The sequence below is a fragment of the Saccostrea echinata genome, unplaced genomic scaffold (genome assembly GCF_033153115.1).
Source record: "Saccostrea echinata isolate AGI-Se365-2 ecotype Australia unplaced genomic scaffold, CSIRO_AGI_Sech_v1 ptg000009l, whole genome shotgun sequence".
NCBI lineage: Eukaryota > Metazoa > Mollusca > Bivalvia > Ostreida > Ostreidae > Saccostrea > Saccostrea echinata.
Genome location: NW_026889758.1, coordinates 10,381,971 through 10,402,387, shown reverse-complemented (window position 1 = coordinate 10,402,387; position 20,417 = coordinate 10,381,971). Strand labels below are relative to the sequence as shown.

At 33.4% G+C, this 20,417-nt stretch overlaps 1 protein-coding gene across 1 annotated transcript; it reads left to right on the top strand.

Moving 5' to 3' along the window:
- The first annotated feature begins 1,698 nt into the window (after window positions 1–1,698).
- On the top strand, window positions 1,699–18,529 carry LOC133181761 (sulfotransferase 1A1-like). Its single transcript, XM_061316347.1, has 6 exons — window positions 1,699–1,916; window positions 8,719–8,852; window positions 8,973–9,159; window positions 10,413–10,519; window positions 16,992–17,172; window positions 18,417–18,529. Exons 1-6 carry the CDS (start codon window positions 1,745–1,747, stop codon window positions 18,527–18,529), a joined length of 894 nt encoding a protein of 297 aa, XP_061172331.1. The 5' UTR covers window positions 1,699–1,744.
- Window positions 18,530–20,417: the final 1,888 nt, after the last annotated feature.

Below are 20,417 nucleotides of genomic sequence, written 5' to 3'. Positions count from 1 at the left end.
TATGACCAATGCTTTCATAGGCAACGCCTGCTACCCTTTCTGTTTGTGTGAAACCGAGTGCAAAAGTTATTTAATTTAAAAAAAAAATGAGAAAGAGCATCAAGCAGAAACATGATGTTCCTAATTATTTACAACAATTGACCATTTTTTAAACCTTGATTGTCTCTCATATTTTAAGTAATTTTTGTTTTTTAAATATTAAGAGGAATACTAATACTGATATCTCCCATATTTGAACTTATATATATATATATATATATATATATATATATATATATATATATATATATATATATATATATATATATATATATATATATATATATATTAGAAGGATATGAAATTTTAGAACTTACATTTTCATTGAATTTAACCCCACCCCCACCCCCCACCCCATACACACTCCACAAAAAAAAAAAGCATGCACAAAATATTTTTAGAAATGTTTAACAAAAATTTTCCTCTTAAGAGCTGTTCATGTTCTGTTCGAACATGAACAAATCCAGTCAAGTGGTATAAACAATATATATATTTCTTGTCCAGTACCTTTGCTTTTTAATTTGAGAAATATTATTCGTAGGGTTTCGGAATTCTTCAATGTCCGCTTTTATCAGACTTGAATAGAGGAGTTGATGTATAAGGTGTTTTGTTTATTGACATTTTTTTTTTTAAATTGTTTACCTATAATATAAAAATTATTAACGATATGCTTTTGATAACTCTGTGGAAAAAAGGGTTTCATATGGGAAGAATCAAAATGTTAATATTCAAATGCTATTTTTTTTTTATTTGTGGAGGTTATAACCCTCCCCTTTCACAAAAAGACTAACTCGACAGTACAACTTAATCGTTTCAGATTTTGGTCTTCTAAAGCAACCGTACAATATCGTGGCCTTCCAGCTATCCACAGAATAACCAAGGCAGGTGTATGGAAAGGGGGAGGGTCAGAGAGGGAACCCCTCCTCTAAGTCAGGTATTTTTTTTTTAGAATTGGGTACAAATTTGGTTGATTCTTGTGCATTTTTGAAGTCATTTTTTCCACATATGAAATAAAGCAAAATTTGACAACATTCTTTAAACAGAAAAATATTGAAATTACTTGTTTTTAAAATGAAATTTTCGATTGTTTACTCAATGCACCGCCGTTCCGACGGACTTGATAATTTATCTCATGATATAAAATAGATTGACGAGAAAAAGCGTTTATCTGAATTATCAGCACTAAATAAGGTCTTATTTATTTGAGTGAGAATGATATTTAACACGGAACAGTAGAAGATTAATTAAGCCATAACACAATTATGAAGATATGACCAAAGTAAAAAAAATCAATTAAACATGCAATATCAATAGAACTTCTTAATTCGGTTTTCTCTTCAAGACTATGCACAGGCATTTGTATTCAATGGCCTTCATATTTTCTATTCATTAGAACTTTGTTCATTCTTAAAAAAAGGCTAGTAGTCGCCTTGGCTGAAATGAAGGAGCACTTGCCACCTTTTCATTTTTTATGTCCAATGAGCACATGGAATCCTGTTAAGACACACCTGTTTATAGACAGCTTTACGTTTCATTCATACATTTTATGCAAAAGATTTTTAATTGGAGTAAAGCCAAGTCTCGATGACATATTTCTGACCAGTAAATTTTAATGTAAGGCAAGATAGCCAGTATAATATTGGATTTTTTTTCAGCAGTTATTCTTATCAAATGTCACAAAAAGGAATTACTCTGGAGAAGAAAGATGGAAATTTGTGAATACAGCGTGGAACCAGATCATCTTACTAAAGTCAAGAGATACGATAACTTTAATTTTCCCTATGCTTTTCCCGGAAATGTAAAAGACCACCTGAAGAAAATCGCCAACTTCAAAGTCCAGGAAAGTGATGTATTGCTATCCACATATCCAAAATCAGGTTAGTCTTGTCCTTTTTGTCGAATTTATCGAATTATCGAATCGGTGGAGTAGAGTTTATCGTGCTATGAAATTTAATACTGATCTTTACCCAGATAATTATTTCAAAATTGATTATAGGTTACTTTGAAAATTAACAATAAAATCATGCATTTTAGATCACATAAAGCTTACAATTTTCATCCCATGAATGATTGCAACCTGAAAAAGAGCTTTGGGGGCTTTTTTCTTGTAAGATTGTCAGATTATTTTATCAAATCCCCTGCTTTGATGTGTTTCTGTTTTTATTATTTTCTATCTATTAAACATTTTCAAAAAATATATCAAAAGTACATTTTCATAACAAATGTTTTACATGCATTCATTATAAACATTATTTTACAAGAATCATTTGATTGAGTTCCCATGAATCCTTTGTCAATTTTATCTGTCTGTTCGTCAATTTTTTTAAAATTTCATTACAAGGGTATAAAAGAATTTCAGTTCTATCCTATAACTGACAAACAAGCAATGATATCAGTGTACAAAATGGAATTTAAAAAATGTGTCAGGATATTAAGAGAGTCATGCCCGTGTCCCCAGACCCTGTTTTGACACAGCCACTGTCCGCTACGGCCACAGCTACCTCTAAGGCCATGAAAACACGCGCGACTTCATGTTCCGTAAAGTTCACCATGATCTGACCTTTGTAACCCTTGTTAAGGTCATCTACGGGTGATTTAGATGACCGACATCTATCACTATATTTTAGAACACCGTCACGTCAATAGTAAAATGTGTAATCATGAAAAACAAATACGAAAATAGGGGAAAAATCAACTTGAGTATATAGAGATAGTATTACGCATTGTCGTAAAATACTTTTAGTAGTAAATAAATGTAAGGTTGAGAAATTTTTTAAAAGACATCTCTTTAAAAAACAACAACAACAACAACATATTTTTTTCTTCTTTTTAATGTAAGAAACCTCTTCGTATGGCTTTCATGATTTGACCTGTCGTCTCCTCATTTCCCTGTATCTCATCAATGGTAAAAAATAAAAATAAAAAAAAAAAGCCACGGCGTATTTGTATTTCATAATGTTTCCTCCAAATTATAATACCGCGGGTATGATTTTTTAGTAAAACGTTAATTCTGCGTTATTTTTTGGATTTTTCTTATGGAATACATTGTAAATGTGTACTAGAAGAATAATTTATGAAAAAAATACATAAAAATATTTTTTGTCCTGTGGGGCATATTGGAAGGGGGGGGGGGGGAGTCCTGTCCACAAGTACCTGTGAAACAAACTCTATGTTCCTTCTTTTGTCTCTGTTTTTATGAATCTTAAAAGAATCTTGCACATATTTTAAAAGCTGGCAGTAACCCTAAAAATAAACCTTGAAAAATAGCATTCTTTCTCGCTACTTTCTCAGCCTTGTCGAGGACGAGATGAACTTACTCGTTATGTGCACAATGTTTACAATGAACATGGTCGTGGTTTCAAAACAAGTTGTATGATGTGCCATTATATTTATTCCGACGTGTTGGTTTTTGTGTACTTTTTTCGCTTCGGAAAGTCGGTAGGACATTATCCTAAGGTGCAATGTTTGAGCCTTTCTACCTCCTTCTCTCTATCTCGCCAACAAAGAGTGAGGATGAGAAAGAATGACGGACCAAAGAACAAGAAAATACTGGAGACCGCGCCAGAATGCAAGAGCGATGGAGCGAGATGACGCTGTAATCCTCTCTCATTGTCGCTTTTTTTAAAGTGGTCTCGCTATTAAAAAACGAATAAAAATAAAGAAAAAGGGAACATACAAAAAAAAAACAAAAAAAAAACAAACAAACAAACAAACAAACAAAAAAAAAAAACAACAGAAAACAGAAAACAAACAACCCCTCCAAAAAAATCAATATTACGAAGGAGGAACTTTTTGTTAAATGTTTATTTAATTACTGGAGGCTATAACTACTCGCTTAGAATTTCGAATTGGAAATTGAAAACTCTAGTAACCATTATTGATATAAATCACTTGTGGTATACTATTAGTTGACGAATTTGCATCTATCAGTGAAATAAAGCACCATTATGATCAATTATGGTTTAATGATTTATGAACGGTCAGGTCATACAAAAATGATATAACCTGATTTTTAATAAACAAAAATAAATGTCCACTAATGATAAATAATGACAAAATATATAAGGATGTAAAGTTACTCCACTGATACTAGATCTTTAAATCATTAGTGGTCACCAATAAGAGGTCCAAGGGCCTTGATTCGCTGATACTGGTAAAGTGAACAAGAGTGTCACTGTACCCTATTTCTGAATTGGCAAACCATGGGGCTATAACGCACTTAGGTGACCAACTGACAAGGCTTGATGCATGATTCTAATTCTCTTACTGTGAAATGTTTAGCTAAAATTGATTTAATAATGATATGCATCTAAAACAGTTTAATCATGAATAACTGAAAAATTCGGAAAAGTAGGTCACCATGATCTACTTTTGGTCAACATAATCTGAGGTCTTAAGATGCTTCACATGAAAAGGTTTGATGTTCCTAGGCCTCATAGTAACAAAGATGTAAAGATTTGAAAATGAGTTGCTGCATTTTTTTTAAAAAGTAGGTCAATGTGACCTTCTTTTTGGTTAACGTATTCCGAAAAGTTTGACATCTGAATATTAGACTTCCCGGTCACTTCCTTTAAAAAGGAATACTTGTATTTCGATAGATATTGAAACCCCTGATCTTCCAATTTAATTAGAATAAATGTACTGAATGATTTAGATGGAGGGTAAATTTGATGATTTATTGACCTCACTGTTCTTCAGTTTATATTTCATCATTTTTTATTTAATATACTCTGAGTTGCTTCATCGAGGCTCAGGGATAGAAAAAGTTCGACTCATTGGATAAAAATCATATCTAACCAGAAGTCATCGGAGATCCTATATGTGAAATACTCTCTTCCCGATTATTACACATCTATTGTCTAAAATATGATTCTTGTAGAGTCAGGGCTTCTAGTAAAAAATAATTTCTTCAATGAAATGTAAGTAAAAATTAAAACCAGGAAAGGGTTATTTATGCCCTGTTTACACAGAGAGTATAATTCGAATTAAACGTAAGTTATTGCGAATTAAATTTGAATCGCGTTCACAAGAAGAATTTAATGCAAATTAGTTAATTCGAATGAATTTACTGCACATCAAATTACTTCGCATTAGCACTGTGTGAACGCTAAACGAAGCAAATTCGTTCTAATTATATTTTAAAGCATGCGTAATGATAGAATTAAGTCACACATGCCACATGTCGGTTGTCAAATATAGGTACATATACAAAGGAAAATTATCTTTATCACTAAAGTGAATACAGACACACTGAAATTATGTCAAATGAATCTGCTCTACATAAGGTGACGTGATTTGCAAATGAATTCATAATAGACTTACAGAATAGCTTTCCTTTAGAAATAAAATTTTTAAAATTTGCATTAGTTTATTTCGTATTAGCTGTCTTGTGAACGCAGTTGAATTTGCATTATTTTACTTCGCATTAATTAACTGCATTTTAAACTCTCTGTGTAAACGTTGCATTATACGATATAAAAACGTCAGACCTCTTTCTCTATCCAGAGTTGTCGTCCCTCTACGCTTCTACATACATAGCGTAATGGAAGACAACGGTCAAACCTAAGACGTTAACACAGGTAGTGATTGTTCCTCGCCAAGCGCCCGGCACTGGAAGTAAAAGTCACGGGTCTATAGGATGAGACTGTAAAAACCGAGATCCCGTGTCACGGTAGGCGTTGGCACGATAAAGAAGCCTCACTGCTCAATGGCCCTGAGTGCCGATTATAGGTCTAAATTTGAAGCCCTTCACCTGCATACTGTGACGTCCCTATATGAGTGAACAATTCTCAAATGGGACATAAACAATATACAATCAATCCTCAGCAATACGTCATCACTTCTTATTATATGATGATATATCGGAATTAAATTTATTATTGAAATAAAGAGTTTATGAAAAGCGTAAACTTTTCCAACGCTGTTTATACCGTATAAAACTATAAATTGGGTAGCTATGAAATTCATTTTCATTCATTAAGTGTTAGAAAAAAGATCATTGCCCTTAAAAATGACTTCAAATATTAATTCTACAAAATTTAAATGTAACGTCAGGCGGATACGTTTTTAACGCAAATCACTGTGAACGTAGGCAACCCAATTTATACTATATATTTTTCTATCCAATCAAAAACCACATTATAACCAGAATAAGGTCATTACCTCATGATTGGCATACTGATTATGCATTAAGTACATGCACGTAATGATCATATTCGCTTAATATTTGATTTAATTTACTAAACACGGTAAATTTTTTTTTCAAATCTTTATAAATCTATTTTTCAACCAACGCAGGTTTTCGCTCTAAATATTTTAGGACTACGATCACTCAGAAGCGTTCTCATCCTCCAATGATTTATTTATAACAAAGGAGATGGGTGAACATGACGAGCGATAAGCGTGACAAACATGAAGATGAAAAATTTAATTTCTATTATATCAAAATTTTCCTTGATATTTCGTCTAACATTAAAATATACTTTATGTAAAATCTCTACAATTTGAAAAAATCCCTCAAAGTTTGAAATTATTTGCCTGTGAAATATTAGACACATACTAAAGCGGGCAAAAAGAGTCATTTTCGCATACTATAACACTATTTTTCGATATGAGTGGGTCTTCGCTCCACCTTTTTGAAAGTTAATCCTCAAAGTTTGCATAAAAATATACATTTTTTGCTTACCAAAAATATGGAGCAATGACCCACTATACCTTAAAAATATACTTTTATGACATAACATTCGCATCTTTTCGAGAAATACTTGAAGTCCATTAAGTCAAGGGTCATATCACAAACATGATTTAAATGCCACTGTTCGTCAGGACTTGTGTAGTCTAGTGGTTAGCGTGCTAGTCTCGAAAGAAAATGATTCTCAGGATTTTTATTGCTAGGGTTCGAACCCCACGAATACCACATTATTTTTTTTTAATAAAAGAATAAATTTTGCCGAGAAAATTTTCCTCAGAAAAGTTTTGTTTATCACAATTGCATAAATTTCAATAATGAGAACTTTACTCTAAATATTAAATTCACAAATTGAACATGATTTTTATATTTCTGAAGCTATAGGCTTTCTGCACGCTATGTTCGCCCATCTCCTTAAACGTCTTAAAACCTAAATAAGAAAAAAAAAATGTTCAAGAGAATCTACACAAATAAAACAATCACATTATAAACGTACCTAGCTGTTGTTATTGACTAGACTATCCCTTGTGAGGTTAGCTCCACTGGTTGTAGACCAAATAAAAAGTATAAACTCACCTAACTGAATATTGATTGTTATTTTTATGATAAATATTATGTCTCACGGTTTTACTGTCCTTGGAAGTTTTTTTTTCTCTGCTTGAACTATAATGCTAGTTCTAGAGACTTGTGTGTATATCGGCGGATGTGGGGTCACTCTTATCCAAAATTAAATGCGATTTAATAAAACTCGATACACACGAGAGAGAGAGAGAGAGAGAGAGAGAGAGAGAGAGAGAGAGAGAGAGAGAGTACTAGTGCTCTCATTGATGATGAGTTACCATTTTGTACCAAATTACATAATCTGTGAAATTCTTTACAACTCATCTCAGAAAAATTAAGTTACACAATTCTGCAATTCTGTAAATGCGCCATATTTTTACAAAGTCAGGCATATTTTGTTTGTAGTAATAGCGCATTTTATATCCACACATACTAAAGTAGGTTTAACCGAGAAATATGAACCTATTGCATATACTAGTCCATCAATATAAACACCTTATCATAAAGCTAGGAAGATATAAGAATAATTCAATCCCACCAGAACACTGCATTTGCGTTTCAAATAATGCCTTTATCAATTTCACACACAATGTTCTTATTATATTGTATCTATGTTATCATATTTTATTATATTGTCTAGAATCTTCGGATAATAAGATTAATTTTAATGCATATTCGACATCCAAGCCTCTACACGATTAAAACACTCCCTCCTGGTTTAGTTTTGTAAGTTTTATTATGGATAAGATTCTCGAGATTTAATAAAAATTATGAAAAGGACATCAGCTAAAACTTTCAAAAATCATAGTCATACTCTACTTAAGTCAGCACTTTTAAAATTCTGCAGGAGTGCAGAAATAGATCAGGACACAATTTTAAAACTTACTATACTGTTAATTTTAAATATTCACTTCAAATGTATGGTTATTTGTGTTTAATTAATGTTGATTATCGAAAAAGTTTTACGAGTTATATAATTTCATGACATTGACTAATCACTGAAATAGGTATAGATATAAGAAAATTCCACCACATATAAGAATTTGTCAACACTGTAGTTCTTTATAACCATTGAATTCTTGTATTTGGATGTCGACGGGGCCGTGCCGAGAAATTGAATCGCGTTAGCGCGATATGATAATTTGTCGGCACGGACAGGTGCTGTTATAGGACAGACGGCATCCAAGGTTTCGTGTGTTATAGGATATTGAATGTTGCAGATTTCCAATGGATTTTAAAAAGAAAATTACACTGATTGTAAATGTTGTGCTTTATTAAGACATCCCCAATCCTTATTCTAGGAAACAGCTATTGGGTTGATGATTATCTGTAGATACATGCACACGTATCAATAACTATAAAGAGATGATGCACAGAAAAAATGTATTATAAATGTACTCTACCAGTGATAAATTCCTGTCTGATTTCAGGTACTCACTGGGTAAGAGAAATTGTATCGATGCTGCTTCGTGGAAAAGCCGAGTACACAAATGATCCCCTATATTCCCTGGATTTTTACGAGAGCAGTTGCTTAGAAAAGTTGCCATCTCCCAGAATATTGCAGGTATTGCAGTGTTGCAATTCATAATTTGATTAATTAAATAATTTTAAATGCTTTAAGAACTACCAAATAACAAGGATATCGTGCATATCACTTATTTCGATGAACCCTTTCTACTTTCAGTCACATCTGCCCTACCGATACCTTCCAAAGGAATTGAAAAAACATGGACGTATAATTCACGTGTCTAGGAATCCGAAAGACACGGCTGTATCTTTGTATAACATGGTAAAGAAGCTGACATTCATGTACAGCAGTTTTACTGGGTCTTTCCACGCCTTGTTACAGTGCATTTTCTTCAGCGATAAATGTAAGTTTGGAATTTTAAAATGCCAAAACATGTTCGTTTATCCAGAAATTCGTTTATTCTATAAAAGCAAAATGTTGCTTGCAACTCCAACTTAAAAATGTAAGTGAATTCTTAAATATTTTTACAAATCTAATAACAATTTGCATTTTATTGGTCATAACTCCCTATGACTTAAAGAAAATCTCTATTGATTTTGAGGTAAAAAAAAAAGCCAAAGGTCAAGGTCACAATCTGAAATATTGCATAAAACGGTTTCCAGATGACACTACCACTAAAAGCGTGAAATATTAATTCGGGTCTTTTCATCAATCCGTTAGTCTGTTTGTCTGTAACAATTTAATTTCCGAATACTCTCTAAAAGTCCTTTAGCCTTTTCCATGAAATTCTGTAACATAACTCCCAATGATTTAAAGAAGACCTCTATTGATTGATATATTGCATAAAAGGGCTTCCAGATGACAATCTTAGTTCTCTTTGAGCTTTTGCAATGGTATTTCATATTGCAGCTTCCTGTGATTTAAAGAAAACCCCTAAAATTGATTTTGAGGCCCAAAGTCAAAGGTCAAGGTTACAAATTGATATAATGCATAAAATGGTTCCCAGTTGGTAACTTAGCTCTCTGTGAGGTTTTGCTATGAAAGTTTAGATTATATCTCCCCATGACTTCATGAAGACCCCTCTTAACCATTTCTGATTTTGAGGTCAAAGGTTAAAGTAAAAAAAAAGGTATGTAGTACAATTTAGTTTCTGAATATCTTCAAATTTTCTTTAGCTTTTGCAATGAAATTATGTATCATAATAGCCCATGACGTAAGGAAGACCCCGAGTGATTTTTAGGTCCAAAGGTCAAGGTCAGGAATTCATTTATTGCATAAAATGGTTTCTATATGATAATTTCAGTTCTCTTGAGCTTTTACAACGAAATTTTAGGTGATGGCTTTGAAAGACAATAATAAATTTTGAGGCCAAATGATGAAAGGCCAGGGTCACAAATTCATGTATCGTATAAAAAGGTTTCTTGATTCACTTCAATATTGACTATAACTAATTTATCGGTCTTATTGATTTTGAGGTGAAAAGCTTGAGTCTTAAGTGGAGAACATTAATTCCTTGAAATAGATTTTCTTTAAAGAAAAATTCGCAACGCTGACTCTCCTCATTTAATTTAAAAAAAAGATGGAGCCATTAAGAGCAATCAGAATGCTATTAATTCTAAAGTTCATTTTAATAAATATACTTTTTTTCTCATAAAGTTGCCTTTGGAAATTGGTTCGACTTTGTCAAAGAATGGGAGAGAACTATGCGACAAGAAAACAGGGGCTGTCGTATTTTACACTTACATTTTGAAGATTTAAAGAAGGTCAGTTTTTCATTTGTTGTTTCGAATTTCATTTTATTTATAAGATTCATTGACTCTTGTATATATATTCATCACATATCTATCCCTTTTCTATTGTGGAAAAACACTGGGATTATATATATACGACATGATTATATAATTAAATGAAAGCAGTGCCTGTTGTATTCAGTTCAGGAAACAAACAAAACTACAGATTGGTCATGTTAACAGACTGAACAATCTCTGTTGTTAAAAACGCATAAGGTTTCGAAAATTTATGTGTTACGCGGACATTTTGCCTTCTCTGGGGCTTAAAACCATTTTTAACTGGGATTTTTGTAGGAAAAATCCGGTTCTTGAAATAGTCAAAATGGCAGGCGGGCGCCTGCCAAAAGGGTACATCAGTTGTCCGGATAACTCCTCCAAAACTTTCCAAAATAGAAACTTTTTTATATAATTTGCAGATCAATTGAACATATATCAGAGATGTGCATAGTTCTTGGATTATGATTTTGATTATTTATGAGAAAAATACCAGCTGTTGAACTTTATCATTTTTTTTTTTTTTTTTTTTTTTTGCAAAATATTGCAGAAAGGGAAATCATTTGTCCCGTCAACTCTTTCTACAGTTTTCAAGATAAAAAGTTCTTATTTTGCAGGTCAATTATACATTTATCAGAAATGTACATATGCATAGTATATGTATTTTGTTCTTTGTAAAATAATACTTAAGGGTGCACTATTTGGCCGGATAACTCATCCTACATTTTTAGCTCACCTGAGCTGAAAGCTCGAAGCTCAAGTGAGCTTTTCTGATCACCTGTTGTCCGTCGTCCGCCCGTCTGTAAAATTTTCACATTTTCAACTTCTTCTCAAGAACCACTGGGACAATTTTAACCAAAGTTGGTTCAAAGCATCCTTGTGTAAGGGAAGTTTAAATTGTTAAAATGAAGGATCAAGCCCCCTTACAAGGGGAGATAATCAAGAAAAGACAAAAATAGGATGGAGTCATTAAAAAATCTTCTTCTCAAGAAGCATTGGGCCAGAAAAGCTGAAACTTACATGGAAACATCCTGGGGAAGTGTCAATTCTAACTTGTTCAAATATTGACCCCCAGGGGAAGAATGGGGCCACAATAGGGAAACAAATTTTTAATTGAAATACATAAGAAAATCTTTAAATATTTTCTTCTCAAGAACCACTGGACTAGAAAAGCTGAAAACTTACATGGAGGCTTCCTGATGTAGTGTAAATTCTAAATTGTTTAAATCATGACACCCGGGGGTAGGGTGGGGCCACAATAGGGAATCAAATTTTTTTCATTGAAATATATAGGAATAATCTTTAAAAATCTTCTTCTCAAGAACCACTGGGCCAGAAAAGCTGAAACTTATATGGAAGCATCCTGGGGTAGTGTAGATTCTAAATTGTTCAAATAATTACACCCCAGGGGTAGGATGGGGGCCACAATAAGACATCAAAGTTTCACATTGAAACATATAGGAAAAATCTTTAAATATTTTCTTCTCAAGAACCACTGGACCAGAAAAGCTGAAAACTGATATGGAAGCATCCTGATGTAGTGTAGATTCTTAATTGTTCAAATCATGACCTCCGGGGGTAGGGTGGAACCACAATAGGGAATCAAAGTTTTACAATGAATTATAATGGAAAAATCTTTAAAAATCTTCTCAAGAACCACTGGGCCAGAAAAGCTGAAACTTTTATGGAAGCATCCTGGGGTAGTGTAGATTCTAAATTATTGAAATCATGACTCCTGGTGGTAGGATGGGGCCGCAATACGTGTTACAAGGGGGAAAATCTGGTGAAGAACTGCCGGGCCAAGGTTTCTCAGGTGAGCGTTGTGGCCCATGGGTCTTTTGTTCACGATATGAAGTTCTTTTTTTTTTTTGCAGATCAATTGTACATCTATCAGAAATAGACATAGTACTTGGATTTTGATTTTTTGATGATTTATGAGAAAAAATACAAGTTCATGATCTAAATGCAAAATATCTTCATAGGGTACATCGGTATTGGGGGATGTCAAGGCTTACAGTTTTCAGAATACACGTATAAACTTTTTTTTTAATAATTCCTGTAAAAAATACCCGTATTGTTCACACAAAAGAAAACCTGATTTGCTGTCACATTGGCAGCTCTTCCCTTGTACAAGTTATTCTACGAAATTATTCAAAATTACTAAAGATGATTATTTTTTCCCCAAATCACGTAGACATTTAAAAAGAACAGTGTGTGTGTGCACCCCTTTTTGTGGAAAAAAAAGAACAATTCAATCTTTCGTCATATCATTAATTTGTAATGTCCTTTATTGACTAGGAAGCTTTATTTGAGCTTTTTTTCTGCTGACCAGTAAGTTATCTGATCTGATCTATACAGGGAATTAAAAAAACAATAACTTTATCAACAGTCTAGCACATTTTAGAAGCATAATCTTACTGCAAGGACGAAATATCGGATTTTTCCTACTGCTAATTCTTTTTGGCATACCCGAGAACATTATACATATGGATAGATAGCCAATAGAACGTCGTAATTCTAGATTTGTACGAAGACATAAGGTGAACAAGCTGATTTTAGTCTAGACATAAAAGCAGACGGTCAAACCTTTCATTGAACTTAAAATATTTCCTGATTTTTTTTGCAGATACAGATATTTGAATTTCATTTAAGAACCAAGAATCTTATGAATAAATAAAGACAATTATAGTAATTAAGATCTATAATTTAAATAATACAGGACTGTTTAGTTTGCACTTATGTTAAAATACATCAAACAAAACAACAAAACAAGCAAATGAAACAATGCAAGCATACATTTTTGATGATATCATTTTCATGAGTTTCGTACACAATTACTTGTTTTATGTTCTAATTTGACCCCCAGTCTCAAACGAACATAAAATATTTACTATCTTGATTCAAAATCATAACAACACCATTTATGGGTAATAGCCATTTATTCATTAAAAAATACACAGAACACGCGATTATCTGCCTCACAGCCCTGAAAAATAATCAGTATGTGCTATATATACCAATCAATTGCTCAAGACCTCATGTCCTATTTCAGAAAGCAATAAAAAGTACCAAGTAGGCAGGGCCATTTAAGGACATACGCAACGAAGTTTGAATTTTATTGTCTTTTTCCCTGGAGTTGAAGAGTTCCTTTACCCTTGAGGAACTGTGTGCTACATTTTAATGTCTATACATGGTATTGTACACTTCTTCTAAAACAAGTTTGGATACACAAAACATTTAGAATATATGTTTAGTAATTTTTGAATATTTTTCTTTGAATTATACAAGAATTTTCATCAATTGTTATCTTTTCAAAACCCCTGGTAATGCATGCTGATTTTTTGTCTACGAACAGCTGATGGCACTATAATCTTAAATTAAAAATATCTTGAAAAATTATCAGTAGGTAAGGTACGTTGCGTATGTCCTTAATGCATAAAGTGAACCTAGGTCTTTGCTAAGATTATCGATTTGATGTAATTATTAATATTGAATTTTACTATACTCAAAGATGCTTGTTGAATTTGCATTAGAATTTCGACACTTTTGTGACCATTTTGTGTTTTTAGTACCGAGTTTATTACTTTAATATGTCATTAAATGATTTGATACTAAACAAGAGGCCCATGGGCCACATCGCTCACCTAAACACATTGGCTATGAAAAAGAACAAATCAGTTCAGTATTGAAAAGTTTAAATGGGGGGGGGGGGGGGGGCTTGAATTTTAAACTACCTGAGGATGCCTCCATATCAATATAACAAATGGCTTTGTTGTTCTTGAGCAGAAGATTTTTAAAGATTTTTCCCTATATATAATATTCCTCGTTAAAAATTTGATCCCCCATTGTGGCCCCTCCAACCCCCCCCCCCCACTGGGGGTCATCATTTGAACAAAATTTACTCTACCTGAGGATGCGTCCAATATGACTAATCATGGCTTTTCTGTTCTTGAAAAGATTTTTCTTATATATTCCTATGTAAAACTTTGATCCCCCATTGTGACCCCACCCTAACCTGGAGGGTCATGATTCAAACAAAGTTGAATCTACACTATCTGAAAATGCTTCCATATCAATATGACTTAACAAATCTTTGCTGTTCTTGAGAAAAAGATTTTTCAAGTTTTTTATGCCCCCGGATCGAAAGATCCCGGGGGTATATTGTTTTTGTCCTGTCTGTCTGTTTGTCTGTTTATCTGTTTGTCTGTTTGTCTGTCTTTCTGTTGTCAACTTTAACCTTGCCCATAACTTTTGATTGGTTGGAGCTATGACTTTCATATTTCACATGTGTATCCCTTGTGACAAGACCTTTCTTTGGGTACCATCATATTTGACCTTTTGACCTTGACCTTGGAGTTTGACCCACTTTTGCAAAATTTTATGAGACTTTAACCTTGGCCATAACTTCTGAACAGTTGGAGCTTGGGGTTTCAAACTTCACATGTGTATTCTTTGTGACAAGGCCTTCTTTTGGATACCAACCACTTTGACCTTTTGACCTTGACCTTGGACTTTGACCTACTTTTGAAAAACTTTAACCTTGGCCATAACTTTTGAATGGTTGGAGCTAGGGCTTTCATACTTCACATATGTAATCCTTGTGACAAGACCTTCCTTTGGATACCAACCACTTTGACCCTTTGACCTTGACCTAGGAGTTTGACCTACTTTTGAAAAACTTTAACCTTGGCCATAACTTTTGAATGGTTGGTGCTAGGGCTTTCATACTTCACATATGTAATCCTTGTGACGAGATCTTCCTTTGGATACCAACCACTTTGACCTTGACCTTGACGTTTGACTTTTATTTAAAAAACTTTAACCTTCACCATAACTTTTGAACAGTTGTATCTAGGTCTTTCAAATTTCACAGGTGTTTTCCTCGAGACAAGATCTTTCTTTGGGTATCAACATTTTTTATCTTTTGGCCTGGATTTTGACTTGCATTTGAGAAACTTTAACCTTCGACATAAGCTGCCATACGGGGGCATAGTGTTTCACAAACACATCTTGTCCCTATATATTCCTATGTAAAACTTTGGTCCCCCATTGTGACCCCACCCTACCCCCGGGTGTCATCACTTGAACAAACTTGAATCTACACTACCTGAGGATGCTTCCATATCAATATGACCAATCATGGCTTTGCTATTCTTGAGAAAAAGATTTTTAAAGATTTTTTCCTATATATTCGTATGTAAAACTTTGATACCCCATTGTGACCCCACCCTACCCCGGGGTCATCATTTGAACAAACTTGAATCTACACTACCTGAGGATGATCCCACATGAGTTTCATCTTTCTTGGCCCAGTGGTTCTTGAGAAGAAGATTTTTAAAACATGCTATTAATTTTTCACTAATTTGTAATTATCTCCCCCTTGAAAGATGGCATGGCCCTTTGTATGAACAAACTTGAATTCCGTTCACCCAAGGATACTTTGTGGCAAATTTGGTTGAAGTTGGCCCAGTGGTTCTTGAGAAGAAGTCGAAAATGTGAAAAGTTTACAGACAGACGGGCAGACGGACAGCTAGACAGACAGACGGACGCCGGACAAAATGTGATCAGAAAAGCTCACTTGAGCCTTCGGCTCAGATGAGCTAAAAAACCCTTTACTTTGATTTATGATGATCTGCTTTAATAAAGCTGCTCAGCTTTGCGCTATGATTGATCAGCAAGTTGAAAGCTGGAATGCCCCAGACCAAAATTGCAGAACACTTTTGAGAACATAAGAATACTTTTTAAATCTCCCTGGTGCCGTTTGTGGTGCTACCGTCAATGGTTCGTAACAGAATGTAGGAACATGACATTCACTGGAGGCATCTATAAAGCGACCAGCCCTTACTGTTGTAGAGACGTCATTACCAGATTGTGTAAGCAACGACTGCGCTTTACGATGCAATAATGGACGTCGATAAATCATATTTCCATAGATCTAGATAGCAGCGATAACTAGAGGTGTACCATAAAGTAGAAACCACCTACACAGATACCGGCTTAATTTGTACAACTCCATTTTGTGTTTGGGATAAAACAGTGATTTAATTAATGAACTGAACATGAAAGAATACCCTTGGTGGAAACTAATAGGAATTTGATACAGAGACAAAATTTGTCAGCATGTCCTTCATCCAAAACCACACTACAACAAAACAACACAAGATTCGATATTGTATGTATTGTTCTTGTTTTGACTTCCTCAGACAATGGAATGTCAATGTATTAATCTGGCCAGCTGTTAACTCTGATTTTTCACCCAATGAACATGTTCAGGATAAAAACATCGTTTACGTAACCGACTGAACTGGGTTAAGAACAAGTCAACAATATTCATCAAGCTTTTTCGAACACTTCGATTGCATCAGTGAGAGAGACGATCTTTGTCAATCAATCGTTCTTCTCTACAATAAAAAAAATGAATTCTAGGAATATTACATATTATTTTTTGTAGGACTTAAAGTCAAATGTAAGGAAGATTGCAGACCTTTTGGATCTGAGTTATGAGGACGAGTTTATAAACCTCGTAGCAGAGAAATGTACTTTTAAGAATATGAAAAATGGCAAAGAATCGAACCCCCAACCTTACTGGCAGAACTGCACACACGACGGGAAGATGCCAATATTCCGGAAAGGTAAAACATACTCCACTTATCAAATGAAATAAGGATTCCTGAAGTGGTTCAAATTACATGTATTTTTTGATCTCAGAGATAAGTAAAAAAATATATCAATAAAACGAAACAGAAATCAACCCCTAAACCAACCACCCCTCCCCCAAAAATGTGTTTGTGAAACACTGATGCCCCCGTATGGAAACTTATAGACTTTCTCAAATGCAAATCAAATATGTTGGTACCCAAAGTAAGGTCTTGACCCGAGGAATATACCTGTGAAATATGAAAGCCCTAGCAACAACCATTGAAAAGATATGGAAAAGGTTTAAGTTTTTCAAAAGTAAGTCAAACATCAAGGTCAAGGTCATATTGTCAACAAAATTAATGGTGCCTAAGGAATGGCCTTCTCACAAGGAATACACATGTGAAATATGAAAGTCCTGGAACCAACCGTTCAAAAGATATGGCCATGGTTAAAGTTTTTCAAAAGTAGGTCAAACTTCAAGGTCAAAGGGTCAAAGTTGTTGGTATCCAAAGTAAGGTCTTGTCACAAGGATTACATATGTGAAGTATGAAAGCCCTAGCACCAACTGTTCAAAAGTAATGGTCAAAGTTAAAGTTTTCCAAAGGTAGGTCAAACTCAAGGTCAAGGTCAATGGGCTATAGTTGTTCGTATCTAAAGGAAAGTCTTGTCACAAGAATTACACATGTGAAGTATGAAAGCTCTGGCACCAACTGTTCAGAAGTGATGGCCAAGGTTAAAGTTGGGTAAAATTTTGTAAAACTGGGTCAAACTCTAAGGTCAAGGTCAGATATGATGGTATCCAAAGAAAGGACTTGTTACAAGGAATACACATATGAAATATGAAAGCCGTAGCTCCAACCAATCAAAAGTTATGAGCAATGTTAAAGTTTTTGCGGACAAACAGATAAACAGACAAACAGCTAGACAGACGGACGGACAGGTCAAAAACTATATACCCCTGAATCTTCAATAGGGGGGCTTAAAACGTGAATTATTTCTATATGTTTATGGGAGCCTGAAATTTTTAAAGATTTTCTTTGAGCAATTCTTGTAACCTTTGTACGGTACGTAAAATAGAAAGGGGAAGCGGGGGTGATCAAAGGCGCGTATTAAACTGCAATGTATAGATATTATATGTATTCACATTCAACAGAGAAGGAAGGGTGGTTTTACAATGTAACATTATGGATTGTAGCCAAGGATTTGCTATCTTTTTTAACATTGTCTTTATTTAAAGGTGACGTGGGTGACTGGAAAAACTGGTTCTCCGAAAAAGAAAACGAAAAATTCGACAAAGAGTACGCCAGACAGATGCGAGACTCCAATTTAACTTTCCAATATTTCATATAGATGAGCCGTCAGTGCGTGTTTAGAGTTCATTACTAGTTTGGTGTTTTACAGGGAAGTCTGAAGAGCAGAGCCATTTTATTTATTGCAATTTGTTAATAATAATTTAATACATGTGTATGTGTATTTGTTAATCGACTCTACATGCTCAAAAGTCTAATTATTTATTCAGCCTGTGCTGACGTTAACTAATGTGATTCTAAGTATAATGTCTATGTAATACAAAAGACACTGCAATATATGGAAACTTACATTACTAAGTCGCAGCTGTAAATTGATTGATTTTAACAAATTGAATCAGGGAAAAAATGAGTTTTTATAACATTGCTGTAGTTCGTTTGACTCCTTTTGATGAAGAATGCAAATTTATTTATTAAATTCAATTTATTCATGATATAGCTATTTGATAAATGTGTTTTTCAAACGATTTCTACTTTTAAAATATTGATAGAACAAAAAGCAGAATATCGAATCATTTCAAAGTTTTTAACTGTCCAAGAATAGTGCACTAAAGATTAGACATGAAAACATATTTTTTTCTGGTGGTTTATGTACATGTATTCCCACCGTCAATCTTAAATTCCCAAGGAAACAAATTTTAATATATCATTGTTAAAAGAAATAGATTAGATTATAATAGATAAGGGAATAGATAAGATTTTAATAGATTAGATTTAATTTATTGATAAGCAATAATGCCAAAAAAAAGGAATTTATTTTCTATGGAAAAGTTAAGTTTATAAGAAAGAATGGGTTCCAATGCTTCATTTTGCTTTATACCTATTGAATCATGTACAAATAAGGAGGATTTGTCTATAACACCCCCCCCCCCCCAATTTTCCTTAATATTTGTTGAACTATTTATGTAAAAATGAAGAATGAATCACAAAATCATCTTACTGCTGGATTATCCCAAATAAATACGAATAAACCCCCAGTAAACGGAAGTTCCGAATAACGTCCACCTAAATAATCAGGAGAGGTTGTTATGTCCATTTAAAAATTTATTTCACTTCCTTATCATTAATGAAGAATTTTGTTAAGAAGATCAGACATATAATTTTAACATCGTAGAGAGTGAATATTTTTCTATGATAATAATTAAGTGTGACATGGAATGTTTTTGTTTAGTCACATTTCACTGTCATTATTAGCTATGTACATATATCTCACTTTTGCTGAGCTAACAGAGATGGCTATTTTATCTATAGTTTGTAAAATTCCAGACTTTTATTGTTATATTGTTACACTGTTTATTTGACTGTATAACAGACAATCACATGTAAATTTATCTGTTATGTGAATTTGTTGATTATTCACTATTATATACTATAAAAATTGTTATGATGTACAAAACGTTGTTTGTAAATAAAATTGAGTGCAATATTCAATGAAATGAAGTATTCATAGATGTATGCATTGGTTTAAAACAAGAATATGAATTCCAGAACACAAAAAAATTCACATCCGAATTTTCTCTGATTTCACTCTGACTTCATTTAACTGGAAGGTAAGAGTGTAGGTTATGACATTGTGGACAATTAAGAGAAACAGTTTGAAATAAAATGATATAGAATTGGCATACTGCATTTAAATGCGTCTGGAATCATTAAATATATATGTATATATTGCGAATTTCGGTCACTTGGCCATGTTATCCGTATCTTTCTATCAGTGCCATTGTTGTTATTCAAGTTTGGTTTAATTTCATTTTAAGCATGATTCTTACGAAAGACACCTAAGCATACCCAAATTGATACTAGTGATTATTTGTTTCTAGTGAAAACTTTACAGAATATATACACGTTAAAACATGTGTACAAAATACATGAGAAAGACAGGTATTTGTACACAATTGTATAAAAAGGTGAAGATTACGAACTGTGACCAA

Excerpts from the sequence above, each read along its gene's own strand:
- LOC133181761 (XM_061316347.1), top strand. The coding sequence starts at position 1,745 with ATGGAAATTTGTGAATACAGCGTGGAACCAGATCATCTTACTAAAGTC. Across the intron at positions 9,160-10,412 it reads CATTTTCTTCAGCGATAAAT|TTGCCTTTGGAAATTGGTTC; the intron begins GTAAGTTTGGAA and ends TTTCTCATAAAG. Across the intron at positions 17,173-18,416 it reads GATGCCAATATTCCGGAAAG|GTGACGTGGGTGACTGGAAA; the intron begins GTAAAACATACT and ends CTTTATTTAAAG.